This window comes from Strix aluco, chromosome 2 (genome assembly GCF_031877795.1).
Source record: "Strix aluco isolate bStrAlu1 chromosome 2, bStrAlu1.hap1, whole genome shotgun sequence".
Taxonomy (NCBI): Eukaryota; Metazoa; Chordata; class Aves; order Strigiformes; family Strigidae; genus Strix; species Strix aluco.
The window spans coordinates 107465256-107481344 of record NC_133932.1 but is presented as its reverse complement, the minus strand read 5'-3'; the positions used below and the strand labels follow the sequence as shown (position 1 = coordinate 107481344).

Sequence of the window (16089 nt, the reverse complement as noted above, 5' to 3'; positions counted from 1 at the left end):
AGCAGTTAAGTCCTGGGTGCAGCCCAGCACGTTTGGTGACGGGTCCTGTTTGTGGTGAGAAGGGTTAACTTGGTGTATTATTTGCACGCACAGTACATACCGCGATGCAGTGGAGACACACCGCTAACACTTACCAGACACTACAGGTCTATCACCAGGAAGTGATCAGGAATATCTGAACTCCTACAGCTATAGGGGATTGGTGGCTAGTATATAAACACGAGACCTTATTTGATTGCATGGGTCAGACCAAAAGGGTTAAGCCCAGAGGCTGCTGTGCAGAGGAGACGCTTTCCCAAACGAAGTCAGTGAAACTGCCTGGGAAACTCACCTTCATGATTACAAGACCAGGTACTAAAAATGTATGTCCCCTTCTTCCAAGAATGTTCAAGGTGGAGGGCCATTTCTTTTGGGTCCATCTGCATGCAAGACTGTAATTTATAAGATCTTGTTTATAAGAAAACCATTTTAAAATGGCAAAGGTTGCCTGGGAGTTTTACCCATTACTGCACCCAAGAAGAGCTACTACCTCAAACTCCTTTTTCCTTTGCGGTCCTTGATGTTACGATTTTTAGAAAATACTGGAAATTGCACAGAACACTCACAATAAACAACATGTAATAAACCAAAAGCACAATTTCACTGGCAATTTACTCCAGCTTTTCCTGTTGAGCTCTTTTTCATGAGTTGCACATCACTCTCACTACTTTATAGTCCCTGTTTGCTCTGTTAACAAAAACACAAGTATCTCAAAATATGAACGGTTACAAAATGCCACACAGCCTGACAAATGTCCATCCCTTTGCGACTCTCCCGTGGAAAGGAAGTTCCCTTCGTTTGCAGAGAATGCCTGGAAAAGTGCAGGCTGCAGTCTCAGAAGCTGGTGGCGTACTCGTTTCTCGTGCTTGCGCTGGTCTCTGTGTAGCCACCAGCATCTTTCGTTACCGTGAAAGCCCTTTCTGCAGCTCGGTGTGGCAACAGCAGCTTGTAAGCTGCTGCCCTGTACTTCTTCGAAATGAGGTTGTAGAGGATTGGGTTGATGGATGCACTCAGGTAGAAAAGCTGCAGAGCGAATATATTAAAGTACTGGGAGAACAGCATCATCCTAGTGTCCTGGGTGTTTATAAATATGATCCTGCCAATGTGGAAAGGCAACCAGCAAATTACAAAGGCCAGAACCACCACAGCTATAAGACAAAATAACACATGCGATAGTTAAGGAGCGAGTTAACTTTTCAACCATCCAGTAAACCAAATTTTACGTGGCTGATTTTGCAGGTTCTTCTAACCGATACAAATGATAGATAGAAATCACTGCATTAAATTGTTGGAAAACCACGAAAACAGGACTATCATCAAGTCTGATTGTCAGTCTCTGGATTAAAAGGTAACTGGTAAAATCTTCAGCTAAACCATGGGTTTGCTGAGAAAAATGTAAACAGCTAACAGTGGTGTAACATCCATATAATAACATCAGACACAACTAAGATTCCCCTCGGCAACATCTGTAATGCCCTGTGTGTGCCATCAAAATGAAAGTCAGCATAAGAGGTGTTTTTGTGGAAGCACACAACAGCTCCATTTGCTACAGAGCTGTTCCTTACCATGTCTAGACTACTGAAAAGACCGTGGTGTATGGGCTGAACCCTGGTCACCCAAGCTCCCACTGAACTTGCACTGTTGTGGTGGGTTGGTTGCTAACGTAAAGACTTACAGTGTAGTTGGTCTACTGATTTTTTTCCACCGAAGCTCCTGCATGTATCCCCAGACAATTACTGCTGGAGACAGGTATTTGACTAGATGAGCCTGAGTCCCTCCAGCTGTTCTCGTGGTCTTGTGCCGCATTTTAGCACAATATAAACAAATACAAATACAAACACTCTTTCAACGGCAAAATAGCAGGAGCAGATGAAGAACAATTAAATAAGCATATTACTGTACTCATACTTTTAATTATTTTTGTTTATAAATGCATGTAAGAAAAACAAGTAATCATTTATGGACCATCCTGTGTGTTTCTCAGAGCTTAAAAAAAAGGGATGTAGCCAAAGCAAGTTTACATCTGAAATACATCACACGCGTCGTGCTGCTGGCTCTTTGAGCTAAGGGGGAATTGGCCTGGTTCTGTGGATTCTGAGGAGATCGTGGACATGGGTGTTTCTGCTGGAAAACATTGTGCCTACTCCAGTGTAAATGCCTTCCTCAAGTAAGTTAGTAAAATGTACTCTCTCGGGCTTCTTAGTTTCTTTCCTTTGTGCTATGCTATTTCCATCCAACCGATTACATCCTTGGTAAAAGAAGTCTCCCATGCAGCATGTAAAACCTTCACTAAAGGTAGGAAAAAAACCCCCAAACCAGGGCATTTTGTTCTATGCTCATTAATCAATAGTCAGATTTATTTTTTCTTTCATTTTTTTTTTCTTTAGATCAGTCACTATTTACAAACTTTAAAGCCCCAGGGCAGACTGCAATCTCTAACCTTCCAGAGCCCGATGCAGGTTAATGAATGTATAACTAAGAAGATGAACTAAAAATTAACAGCATCCTACATCAGCAGGAAGCGCTTCGGTATTATGTGATTTGTCTGCAAACAGCTTGTAAGGGTTAAGCTGCTGTTTTTCAGCCTGCCTGGACAATCAGTGGATTTACTCCTAGGAGAGTTATGAAACACCGCTAAGAAAATCAAACTTATTTTTCAGAAGCAGGAATTTACTAACCAGGGGTGTTGCTGCCCACTGGAAGAGACTACTGATGTTACTACAGCTTTTCTGAAGTTGCAAACTACCTTGTACTTGGTTCTGCCTGGTAAAATTCAGAAAAAAGGTAATTTCTTCTGAAGGCAGTCATGCTGCTGGATGTGCAGTGCTACAGCAGGTGAAGCATCAGCTGTGAGGGAGTGAAATCCCTGCCACAGCAGTCCCTGGGAGCACTGGAGGACTCTGCAGTGTGGCTGGGACCTTCCACTGTGCCGTCCCCACCCTGTGCAGGAGCTGTGGGTGCTTTGGCCCCGGTCCTAGCCTCAGCCATAGCCCTGCCAGTCCCGCTCCTAGCCCCAGCCATAGCCCGAGGAGGGATTGGAGGAGGGACTCACCCAAGATCTTGACGGTCTGGCGGTGCCCCTTCTCCCGGAGGACCGCGTTGGGGCCCCGCAGGCGGGCGTTGCTCCGCCACAGCTCCCGGCCGATGAAGCCGTAGAGGATGTTGAGGCAGATGACGGGCAGGATGAAGTAGAAGGTGGTGACCCAGAACATGGTGGCCAGCAGGCCGGACTCCACAGCCTGCAGGGTGGGCTTACACTCGCGGCTGAAGTCAGTATGGTTGTCGGGCTGCTCCACGCCGACCAGGAAGAAGAAGGGGCCGGCAGAGAGAAAGGCAAAGGCCCAGAGGATGCTGATGACGGCCTTCACCCGGCGCTTGGTGACGACCACCTTGGCCTTGAGGGGGAAGCAGATGGCGAGGTAGCGCTCTACGGTGAGGGCGGTGATGTGGAGGATGGTGCAGTAGGTGCAGCCCTCGCTGAGGTAGTGAGAGAGGCGGCACAGCAGCTGCCCGAAGATCCAGGGCCGGGAGCGCCAGAGGCGGTAGAGGTCGAAGGGCAGCCCCAGGAGGATGAGCAGGTCCGAGACGGCCATGCTGCCCAGGTAGAGGTTGGTGGTGGTCTTCATGTCGCGGCAGCCGCGGATGACCAGCACCGTTAGGATGTTGCCCACCACGCCGACCACGAAGATCCCCAGGCAGACGGCCGTGACAGGGACGAGCGCCCGCGCCGGCAGCGCCAAGCACAGCCGCTCGTCGCACGGCAGCCACGGCCACGGCTCGCCCTCGCTGCCGTTCCCGCCGCCGCCCCGCATGCCGCCCTAGGTTCGCGGCCGCCTCAGCCCCCTCCGCCGCCGCCGCCGCTGCGAGGCGGGAGGCGCCAGGCCGGGGGCAGCGCCGCTCCTCCGGCCTCGTCCCCGCCCCGCGGCGGGGGGCTCCGGGACCGGGGCGGGGCGGCCCCCACCACCCCTCAGGTAGCGCGCGCGCCTCCGCCCCGCCCCGCCGCCTGAGGGAAGCGCGCGCGCCGCTGGGCGCCCTGAGGGGAGCGGGGGCCGGCAAAGGGGAAAAGGGCGCTTCAACACTGAGCGACCACCACCAAAAAGAATGATACTTTTATTTTCCACAGATTTTTAAAGATACTTTGCTACATAGTTTATGTATTTTCTATCAGACTATACAGGTTCGTCTTCATGGAGTCCGACGTTGTACAATTGTAAAGTGATATGTTTGGTAGTGTATCTATAACGTTTTAAAAAGTTTAGAGTTTTTTCTTTTTTTTGTTTTTAAATTTATTTTTGGAATGTACAGTATATGAGGTAAAATTAAGATTACATTAAAAACTGTCATCAATGCAGTAATACGCACTGAGGCTCAAATGGCAAATACACTATTAAATGATTATCAAAAATAGGAGCTCATTTGAATTTTACTATGAAAAACATAAGTCACTGCAGATTAACTGTAGTAACAAATCTTACCGTTTTAGACATTCAACCGTAAGAAATCTCTGGGCTGTTACACGCAACCTCATTTGCACTGCCAAACATGGCACTTTTAAGAAGATTCTAGAAAACATCAGTTATCGTGGTATCCTGCAGGAGGGCATCAGCCTATATGTACAAATGACAAATTCGAAATAAAATGTAAACATACAGTACATTTTAAAGACAGATCGTTCTTGCCATGTGGAGGCCAATTTCTTTGCCGTTTCTTTTTTTTTTTTTTTTAAAAAACAAAACTCAGCAACATTATTCTACAGCACAGATCATTGGACGTATAAACAATTAACAATACATGCCCGTTCTAATATAAGAGAAATTCTTCAGAGATCTTCAAAGCACAAGACAGAGGTTCCTTTTTTTATTATTATTAAGACCGACAGAAGTGTTTAATACCATTAAAAATGCTAAACTGAACACAACTAGAAGTCATTAATGATCCACTATCTTGTAACTCAAATAAATTAAAAATAGCTAATTACAAAGTGTATAACAAATAACGTAAGAGTGATGAGACAAGGATTTTTTTTTCTTTTTAAAGATAGTTTCACTACAAGCTTTGTGTCACTGGCAATCATTGACATCTAGCAAGATGTTCAATGGGATACTCAATAAAATTCAGTCTGGTCATTCAAGAACTCACAAATGCAAGCTCACAAAACATTGATGAGTTATGCAATTGCAAAGTGCTCTAATGCAACATTAACTACATGCAATCAACAATTTGGTACAGTATCCAAAGAGACATTACATTAAACATTAGGATCTCAAGAAAAAAGCAGCTTTAAGTTTTCTGGTGCAAATTACTACACTTCGTCTTCTGATTTGGTGCCCCAAAGAAAGAAAGACAGACAGAAAGAAAACGAGAAAAAGGCAGTGCTCGATTCTGGTGGATATGGCAAGTGAATGTTGGGGAAACAGCAAAAATTTGGTAATGAGTTTTACCTCAAAAATCTATTAACTAGCCAAAATCAGAGGGCACAGACATCTGTATAAACTGCATCCAATCAAAGGTCAACTTCAGAAATGCGGTTTTCGATTTAAATAATAAAGTCTAAGAAGTTCTCTCACACTCTCCCTTCTATATTCGTAAGAAGTAAAAGAGGCATTTTTTAAGTAAACATCAAATCCTGGGGGTAAGATAAACCACTTGTGCCATCCCCTTGTAGTCTTTCGAAAACATCTACTTGCAGTGAAGAACTCCACATTTATCAGGTAAGAAGCTTCCTTCATGCATACTCTTCCATCCAGTTTATTATTTGCTGCCTGAGAAAAGCCCCTTCTGTTTTTCAGCATAAATCCTGCTTCCCAAATAATTAAGACAAATGAGGAGGTAGAAATACAGCGCTAAATTGCTTTCACAGCATCAGATTAATATTGTATACAGCACAAGTTTGTTAGTGTAAGTTTTAAATGCGATCTACACATTCTTCCCTGTTACGGTAGCAACCTTTAGAAGTGTGGGCCAGGAAACCATTTTTACACTCGTGTTTACTGGTCAAACCGTTTTCATTAAACACTGCTTGCCTGCCCCATATAGAGTTTGTACTGCAAGAAGGCATATTAAAGAAAAGATTGTATTTCTGTGGCTTGCGTTCTAATAACATGTGTCAGCCTACACCTACCAGTAAGCATTTTAGAGTGGCTGAAAAGGTCTGCATCAGTCCCAATGCCGGTGCTAAATGCCTGTTTTTGTAAAAGCAAGAGAACAGAATTACTTTTAGATTATGAGAAAGTAAAATGTAATGGGCAGCATTCTAAAATAAACCTCTTTTCTTCACTTTATTACGAAGTACTGGATGATAACAGCAATCAGAATGGAAAAGATAGCAAAAAGTGCAAGGATGACAGCAGCACACACTTGGTCGCTCTGTGACCATTGTGTCCTTGTGGTTTGCACAGTGTCCTTGTTGGTGCTTGCCGGTGGTTCAGTCCTCTGAGAGATGAATAGCACTGGTGCGCTGTAGGGGCCTATCAGGTCCTGATGACCTGCTGTCTCTTGGCACTGGCGGATGGCACACGCGCGGAAACGGTATTCACAGTTCAGCTGGAGGCCTGTGTATCGGAACGACCAGTCCGGACCCTTATAGATCTGGCAATAAAGGAAAAAACACGATACATCAAGTAACAATGTCCTACATGTACATACATATCTCAGTATGGTTTTGTTTACGGTGAAGGTAACTGTAAAAAGGATGACTCCTCACCCACGTTTTCACCCATGAGAAGAAAGCTCACAAACGCAATTTAAATGCCAGATAAAGTCTCCAGTCCTTTTGGTGAAACACAGGAAAAGAACAACAAGTGCTTTTACAGCATGACGAGTACATGTCAAAAACTTTCAGAAGCCCCAGTGTTAAGATGTTTTCAGTGACAACACAAATACTACCCCACGGGATCTAATATACAATATCATATCACAGGATTTTAGGCAATTAACTCTGTATGAAGCTACTTCATTCATTAAGTCTAATCCAACCCAACACTGTGCTGTAGTTAAGATGTGTTTAAAATACTATATCCCAATAAACGCTGTATCAGGAAAGCTGCAAGGAGTCCTCTCTGTGATTCTTAATGTCATCAGATCGCAAGACACAGGTTACTTTTATTAGGGTGTTCTCCATGGGCTGGTTAACACAAGGAGGCTGTCAAGTTCAGTTCACAACTCTGGCAGGGAGTGCCTAATGCAGTGAAATCTAAATGCTGATTTCTCAAATTAATTAATTTGCAGCTACGTAAAGGTCCCGTAAAAGCCAACAAAATCCCATACGGGTGCAATTTTCTGTTCATAGGTGTATCAGCAGGTGCTGAACGATTACGTGGGAGGCATAGTACAATTTGACTTCTCTCTTCACCTTCCCCCACCCCTCATTACCTGGATTTGCTTTATTTAATTGGTAGCAGGATGCGGAAGTTTTCCCTACAGTTCTCACTGTTGGACAATATTTCACAAATGCAAACTACCAACCACTCAATGAAAGAAGCAGGTAATCTCTTCCAGTTTTGTTGTTTGAAGAGCTGTGGCTGTGCCTGTGGCTACTCACAGACTGAGAAAGTCCTCTGACAGCCAGGCACCCAAGCTTCACTGGAATCTACAACCTGGAGACTCTTCTTTTTCTCAAGAAAATTGTTCCCTCACTGAGACAGGGCAGGTCATCAGAAGTGCAGCTTCCTCAAAATTCTGCTAATTTGTGACATGCATTTGGTAGCGAGCAAACAGGCCACAGACACGCATCTTACTGTAGCTACAACTAGGCCAGCTGGTGTGGGTTACTGTCCTCAGCCACTTGTCCCCAGTGCCCTGCCAGAAGTTGCCTTCCCCTCATACTTGTTTGCTGGGGTATTTACTTGGTTGCTTCCTAACCCCTTTGAGAGCTTGACTGGTGTATGTAGCTCAAACAGCAGATTACTAACTTATTTTGTCTGAAGCATGTAAGGAGCAACAACATGAGCAACTCGGCTGATGGATCACAGAGAAGGAGGAGAGTGAATGTTTGGCAGGGAAATGGTAGTAAACAGCTTAGAGTGAATGTTCAGGCAGTTTATTTTTTGTTCATGTCAAAATTCTCACCATCATGTCTAAGTATCTTAAAGGCTGTTTCCACCGCCTTTACCTCTCAACTGTTCAAATTTTAATTTTTGCAAACTAGTCTTCTCATTTTAATTTACTGTTCTGGAGAGGCAACAGGAATCACGCACCCCAGACTACTTTGTTATTTCGAGGCTTAAGGCATAAGCTTTATTTTCTTGTCCAGCTCATTTGGCAACTTGCATTTCTAATCCAAGTGTGATTTGACTCTGTGTCTAGAAGCAACTCTGATCATGCCCTTCTCATATATTTAATGTTGCATTTACAATTTTAAAGTTGTAATAAAGAAAATTCACATGGCAAGATAACAAACACCCTGGATTATGGTTCATCTTTTACTGAAAGATTTAACAAATGGACATAACAAACATAGTGCTACACTAAAAGTTATGAATTATGAAAATATTAAGGTCTATAATCTACCAAAGCACAGGCAAAACTTATTTAATACTAACCTATAACAAAATTATAATATACCAGAATTAATTGTGTTTCCTTTCTATAAGGAAACCTGCTTGTTTAATAGTGTGAAACAGAGTTTCCAAGTCTAATTTCATGTCAATTATCAGGCAGTTTATAGGGAAGCAAAATTAGTGCTGCACATCCTCTTTTAAATGCAGACTAATTTGTAGCTTGGCTTTTCGAACTGCATCTTTGGATAATCAAACCTGAAATTAAAACACACTCTCAACTGCTCGACCCTTGTGGTTACAGCATGCCCTACTACTGAAATGGTCCTATGGTAAAAAAACTAATCACTGAATTATATTAAAAATGTTTCCCTACACCTGAATGTCTGCGTTGGATAAGTAGGGGTCTTTCCTATCTGTAGTTCTTTGTACAGAAGTATGACCTTGACAACACCAAAGCTCTTATAATATTGTTTACTGCCTTCAAACAGCTCTCAGTGCAAAGAGAACCTTTTGTTCTTTTTCTTTCAATTCTCAATTCTGTACCTCTGGGTGAATGGTTTTTTTTGTCAGTTCTTCTCATTAGTGGACAATTTCCTCACCACTTAAGGTGTCAAGCTGTATTTAGTAAACATCAGTGTAACCCAGAGAGGCTGCAACTTACTGCAATATTTATATTACTTAAATCTCTTCTCTAAGACAATGGTTTTAGGAGACACTGCCTTGTACTATTTAGTAACCAGAAGTTAGCATGGTAACTAAAAACATACTGTAACACAATAATCTTTAATCTAGTTATCACAAATACTAATTGAAGAAAAATACAATTAACTTAAACACATCATACCTGTTTGAATTCTGAGTCTTTTCCCACCATGACCTGAAGACAGTAGATAACTGGATCCCCCTTCATGGGCTGCAGAACCTCCCACGCAATTTCACAAGTGTGATCGTTTATTCTCTCTATCCTTGGTGCTGATGGAAGAAAACACAGAGGTGACAGCTAGCTCCGCCTTCCCCATCACTTATCCTTATATTCTAACGACTTGTAAAATTCTGTATTCTATCTGCTATTCTGTCTCAGAGAAACAAAAGAATCAGATTCAAATGTATTCTGCCTACAATGGTTTTTGGAACAACAGCTAACAATTCACATAAAAAACAAATCACACAAAAAAAAAGCTGCTATGCTTACAATTATTCTAAACGTGCTAGGAAGAACTTTCACCTCAAATTACTCTAACAGCCTGGTCACTCTCTCCTCGTAAGCAAGGATTCTAAGTACAAGCCTTCTTATGTCCAAGAATACATTTTTGGAGTGAGTATTTTAGGCTTTAGGCAATTACATGAGAGGAGCATTCCCCTACTATACCTACCTGCACTTGGAAAAGGGCTTAGCATTCCAAATACCCCAAATGCAACACAATACCAAAACCAACTTGCCATCCTTCCAACCCCCAAATGAAAAAAGGACCTTTACCTTTCAAGGCAGCTGGAACAGATTTGGGAGTAGTGAAAACATATTCCTGGGAAAGGGGACCTTCACCAGCTTCATTACATGCCTGAATACAAAATTTGTATGATGTTGACTCACTGAGTCTTTGTACTTTGTATGTATGACATGGCCCTCTGTATAAGGATACAAACCTGAAAATGAAAGAGTAGCTTATTTTAAACACAGAAAAGGACTTCCGAAGTAGCTACAGTATTGTCTGGAAATCTATTCCCATGATTTCCCAGAATCTAATAAGAAGCCCAGAAATACTTATTTCAGAGTTAAACACTGTTCTGTCATTACTATAAAGCAATAAGCTTGTTTTCCAGGGCCAAGTTTTTATTCCTCATGTCTTTGAAATAAAAATATCTTCTACACAGAGTACTACATATTAGCTCTTGGCAAAAATGATCCTAAGCCCTTTCAGAAACACTTCTGCGCTTGAAACAATGAAAAAGGATAGCAGTTCTCTCTCTCAATGAGCTGTGTTTGGGCATCTACTGCCCCAACATCTTTAGCTTTTCAAAAATAGGTAACTAGATTTTAGCTTTTTGTTCCTTTGCAACTCTCCCTTATTATGCCTAAGAAAGGCTCATGGATCCAACTGCTTTTGCACATCATCGTCAAAGATGGGCAACGGATGAAGCTCACTCAGATCTGCACAGGAGGCCAGAGGCACACTTGTAGTGCACACCAAGCCCCATTCTGAGAGCTTTGTAGGCTGGCCACTCTCCTTCATGTTGTAATTCTTACACAGACTGATCTTGGCAGCTCTCATTTGATTTTCAATTTTGGCATCCCCAGGACACAGCACAAGTTTAGCTCTTTCTGCAGGGGTTATCATTTACTTTTGACTTTTCTTTTAAATTTAAAACAGATGGTAGCTGCACATGACCTAGTCTTTGGTAATTGCAATGAATTTCTTTCCAGTTGAGAATCTAATTTCTTTTCCTCCTTGCAGCAGAGCAATTTCACCTAGCAGATCTATTTTGTCTCACTGTCAAGCTAAAGCCACTCAGGGATTCAGACACGGTACAGAGTGTAGCAATGCTGTTCATTTCACCATTTAGGCAAGGCTACTTGCTGTACCATCTCAGCTTACACTCCGATTTAACATGAGAGAAGGGGTCCTTTAAAATAATTATTTGTACTACATGAGTTTATTTTCCACTAAAAATAATTGCATATAAAGACAACAGAGAGTACAGAATTCACCCCTTCCAATATTAAGTATGTAAAATCCACAAGACTGATTAGACTTGATACTTCAACAAAATACTTAACCAAACGTGAGAGAGAGAAAAGTGTGCTGGTACAGAACATTTCATTAAACTCTTCACATTGAACTGTAAATAAAAAATTATAAAGTTTTTAATCTTGTACTTCCCAGCACAGAACACTAGAGCCTTTCTTGCCTTGCCAGACGAGATGACCTCCTATGTCTCTTGTAAATTCAGCAAAGCGTATGGAATTTTGCCCTTTGCTGCCATCTCCCAAGCATCAGACCACAGCGATACAGGGCAGATTAAAGTGATGCCAAAACCAACCTTCCGTTCTTATCCTCCATTTGAAGGTGGTACTGAACGGAGTCAGTTAATGCTTTTGCAGTTCCCTCTCCCCACTTCAGCTTGAGAGTCTGAGAACTGTATGCAGCACATTCCAGGCGAGGTGGATCCGGGGGGAGAGGCTTTGTTTTCAGTTTTATGGTGTGGCTGAAAGGACCCGCTCCGAGACTGTTCAGGGCTTGAATTCGCACTCTAGTATTTGAAAAAAGAGAGAATCAGTTAATCTGAAATTAGATTCTAAAAAATAACTGGTCATTTCCAGCATTCATATTCAGGAGAGAATAACGGTACCAATAGATGGTACTTTCTACAATGAAGACTTTTATCAATATTATGCTTTGATAGATTGTCATGAATATGCAGGAGTGTCATTTTCCTTGCCACATTTTAAGGAGCTGGACTGATTAAAAATAAAAATATGTTAGCATATTTGCATCATTCACATTAGTGAAAAGATGCAAAAGCTCTATCAGCTACTTCAAGAGCGGTTCATCTTCCTGACCCCACAGGCCGTGTACCAACATTTCTGATAGCCACACTGGAGAGATGGGGGAAGATAAAAAAACCTGCCCCCAAAAGAGGTGAATCCATATCTTTGGCTATGGTATCAGGTGAGTTCAAGGATGACTACAGCGAAGTTTTAAGGGCTTTTTGGAACAGATCTAATTCATGTAAAAAATAAAGTGATGGTGCCCAGCCACCTCTCTTGCTGTTTTCACTGGTAACATGTCTCTGGGTGCCTGCAAACACCAACCATCTTGGGTCTGCTTGGAAAGGGAGAGGGGGAAACAAAAAGAAGTCAAAGGACACATGGATGAGGGGTTTGCAGAACTTGAAAGTCAGGGATAATTTTATTTTTTCCCCTGGATACTCCATGGAAACCAATGCTGGCATTGGGTTTACACGTAGGAATTAAAAGAAGTAGCCAAGAAATTTATTTCTAGAAGGAAAAAACAGAAAACAAAGAAATCTGAGGCTTTTTACGTATCTCACAGGTAGCCATAGAGAGCAAAGTGTGTCTAATGTTATTTTGCAGAATAAGATTTGCTTGTCTAAAATAGTATCCAGGTAACTGGAAAAAAGGGTAATCACAATAATTAAATTCTGAAACAATCAACCACACATTTCAAAATATTGAAACACAAATGTGTGTGCAGGCTTATGAATAAATATTTCTCCTTCACTACAGTAATATTTAACATTATGCTAATTTGTTATAGCACAGAACTAAGGTTAATATATGCAATTTTTTATTTCCACAGGGTTCACAGTGTATTCTATAAAATCACTTTTGTGGGTAGAAGTACAGAAGTATCTCTGCAATAGAAGCTGCTCTTTTTTCAGTTTGTTGACACAGAGAGCAATGTCTCTTCAAATTGCCAGTGTTATTGTTACTTATAAGGCACACAGAAACACTGTTGTCTTACATACAGCATTAAAAAAGTAAAACCAAACCCCTAACGATTCAGAAAACTTCATAGCCAGAAGATATCCTAAATATACTGAAATCAGTGTGGGCTTAAATTCCAACTTCAGTGGGACTGACACTCTCCTTTAAGTTTTAACACTGAGGACGTGTTTGTAACAGGAATGTAGAGGGCCTTCAGGCAGAATTATTGATTTTTACATTTATGTTTTTCAGTAACCCTTAGGCCAAACATAAAGGATGATTTTAGCAACTAAAATTCTTTAAAAGAGATTTAAAATTGATTGACAGATTTTCAAACTGATATTCTTCATGCTGACTGCCACCCAAATACTTGCTATTTCTGCAGAACAGGCATTGCAATTGCGATGAGCTGTCATTAGATCAGACAATCCAGTCAGTAAAGACTGGACATGGTCCTTCTTTGGATGGATTTTATCTGGTCAAACAGATTAGAGGCCATCTATCTATGAAGCAACCAGTCCAAAAACTAGTTATGAATCTGAATCTGCAATCTGAATTCAGTTAAACTAAGCATTAACCAGGCAGATACAATGATACCACAATAAACAAACTAACATAAATTGTTCTTGAAAGAAAATAATAACAGCACAGCTCATCTATTTGTGATGATCATCATTACAAAGCTTCCTTTTGCTCCATGGCTATGTACTAATGCTCCTCTGAGAGTAATGCAGAGTATACAAAAATACAAGGAGACCAACAAATAAAGAATCTGCTCTTGTGGAAGAAAGAGTAGGCTGTCAAGTAGCTGTGCATGGCGTACCTGTAGGTAGTATCTGGCTGTAAGCCATCTATAAAATAGGTCAGAACCTTCCCAACAGTTATTGGCTGCTTGTCTCCAAAGTCTATGCTGTAGCCAAGGATTTCAGATCCATGGTCACAAGGTTTTTCCCAACTTATAGCAAGGCATGTGGAAGGAGAATAGTGTGGACTTTCAACTTCATCTTCACTTAGTCCCCGAAGAGAAGTCACAACTGCAGGTACAGAGGCTGGAGTCATACATGCCACCACTTCACTGAAAGGGCCTGCACCTGCAACATTCACTGCCTGCAAATGCAAAGCAGACCATGTCTTTATGGCAGGGGCGATTCCCGTTTCCAAATTTCACTAACAATAGTTTTAAATCTTTACCTGAACCCTGCAATAGTATATAGTGGCAGGCAAAAGCCCTTTCATTTCACAGTTGAGCCCGGGCCCACAATAGGAGATCTGCATGCATCCTTCCACACCGCCCCACTCCAGTCGATACTCTGCAATGTCAGCTCCATTACTCACTGGAACCTTTAAAATGGATACAAATAGTTAGAAGTTAAATTCACTGACTGAAAAAAAATTCAACCAAAGTCACCATATCTATATTTTTTTTTTCACAGGAATGTTACCCTCCCATTTCTTTGCTGATTTTTCATGTAGTACAATCAAATAAAATCAGAACTCATCACTGGCCTTGGCTCACCTATACTTTAAAAACGCTACTTCCTGTTGCAGACTCTTCATACAAAGTAAGTAATTGTGATTTCACTTGCTTAAATACAGAGATCATTTAGCACACAGCATTTAGCTTAGTAGCCTGAATGACCAATGGCAAGAGATGGTCTTCTTGAGAGGGTGATCTAGGGTACTGGAGTTTTCACTTACTGGATCTATAGCACAGGGATGACAATATGTAAAAGCACACCGGTGCTAGTGTCTTCACATTACAGATGAAAGGACTCCTCCTTTGGAGCACATCAAGGCTCCTGTGCATGGAAACTAGGTTGGAAGCATAGTGAGAAGCAGAGAATTTGCACTCTTGTCTTTTTCCAAGATAAAGTTGTGAAGCAACTGAGACAGGCACGTAAGCAACAACACAGACATGGACTGAAATGCCTGCTCCAGGAGTCTGTTTTTCCTCACTACCTGCCCTAGGAAGCCAACCTTAGCCTCCCATGTTTGGGAGTTGAATGGTTTTCATACTCCTTAGAAATAATAATTTGAAGTGCAGTTAAAATCATGTGTATCAGTGCCAGACTAAGACATGAAACTATGGAAAGATATCAGCAGTCAGTGAAGTAATAAAGAAAAAAAAAACAAAAAGCAAAAAACCCCACCCCAAGTTAACAAAAAAATTTTCTAAATCGTGAAGAAAACAGAAGAAAATGCTGCTGGTGTTTTGGACCAAGACAGCAGTCACACTGAGGTGCAGGTAATAATTGCTCCAAAGCATGCTTTTTTCTTTCCCCTTCTTTTGAAATAAAAGTATTTGCTACTTTTAGCATTAGGCTATGTGAAGATAGGTGACTGAATACAAACAGCATTTCACAGGGTAACATTTGATGCTCTTGAGCTGTGATTGATAGGGACTCCTTTTCCCTTCTCTAATTTACAGTGATATGTGTTTGGTCAGAGAACTAATGCAGCTGTAGATGGCTGTGCAACTGTCACTGAAGATGGAGTAATTTCTCAATGGTACTGCTGATGCTGCTGTAGAACTGCTAGAAGAGTTCACCTTAACAGAAGTAGGGGAATCCAAGACAACAAGTTAAGGGATGACAACAAATTGGGGGGAAGTGTTTAATATGGTGAAAGGTATGGCTACCAGAGGAATTTCAACAAGGAGGATCTGATACAAAACTCAGGAAGTTCTACTAAGACAAAGACAAATGCTAAGTCCTGTACTTGGGCTAAAACAGTACAGGCTAAGGAGCAATTTTCCAAAAAAGAACCTGTTTGTCCTGGTGAGCAAGCTGAATGTGACTCAACAATGTATGTCGGATGAAGGCTAACTACATACTGGCTGTATTTGCAAAAGAACAGCAAGAATGCTAAAAGGAGTAATGATTCCCCTCTACTCAGCACCTGTGAGGCTGCATCTCCAGCACTGTGTCCCATCTTGGACTCCTCAATACAACATAGACATTGATATACTGGAGTAGTCCAGTGGAGGCTCACCATGGGGGAGTGCAACACATGACAAAAAGGTAAGGTTTGTTTGACATTAAGCTGATAAGGTTAAGGGGAGATCTTACTGCTGCCTTCAATTACTTACTGGGATGGTACAAAGAA

The 16089-nt window shown here is 41.7% G+C and overlaps 2 protein-coding genes across 9 annotated transcripts in view; both read right to left on the bottom strand.

Moving 5' to 3' along the window:
- Nucleotides 1-851: 851 nt before the first annotated feature.
- MLNR (motilin receptor) lies at nt 852-4034 on the bottom strand. Its single transcript, XM_074815707.1, has 2 exons — nt 3092-4034; nt 852-1187 (listed from the first exon to the last, which is right to left on the bottom strand). The coding sequence occupies exons 1-2, from the start codon at nt 3849-3851 to the stop codon at nt 874-876; spliced, it is 1074 nt and encodes a 357-aa protein (XP_074671808.1). The 5' UTR covers nt 3852-4034; the 3' UTR covers nt 852-873.
- Nucleotides 4035-4133: 99 nt separating this feature from the next.
- The window catches only part of FNDC3A (fibronectin type III domain containing 3A), a 125390-nt gene continuing 113434 nt past the window's right edge, over nt 4134-16089 (bottom strand). For 7 of the 8 annotated variants that reach the window (XM_074815699.1, XM_074815703.1, XM_074815700.1 and 4 more), the window contains 6 exons: nt 14176-14325; nt 13808-14091; nt 11577-11786; nt 10015-10181; nt 9382-9509; nt 4134-6627 (listed from right to left, as the gene is read on the bottom strand). In XM_074815699.1, the coding sequence (XP_074671800.1) occupies nt 6313-6627; nt 9382-9509; nt 10015-10181; nt 11577-11786; nt 13808-14091; nt 14176-14325 (1254 nt within the window). In that variant the 3' untranslated portion in view covers nt 4134-6312. Of the gene's footprint in view, nt 6628-9381; nt 9510-10014; nt 10182-11576; nt 11787-13807; nt 14092-14175; nt 14326-16089 lie in introns of those variants that run through there. The other variant, XM_074815706.1, reaches the window with a different exon arrangement.

Bases quoted from the DNA above. Each gene is read 5' to 3' on its own strand.
- MLNR (XM_074815707.1), bottom strand. From the start codon at position 3,851: ATGCGGGGCGGCGGCGGGAACGGCAGCGAGGGCGAGCCGTGGCCGTGG. The intron at 1,188-3,091 runs GTGAGTCCCTCC...TTTGTCTTATAG, and splicing joins CCAGACCGTCAAGATCTTGG to CTGTGGTGGTTCTGGCCTTT.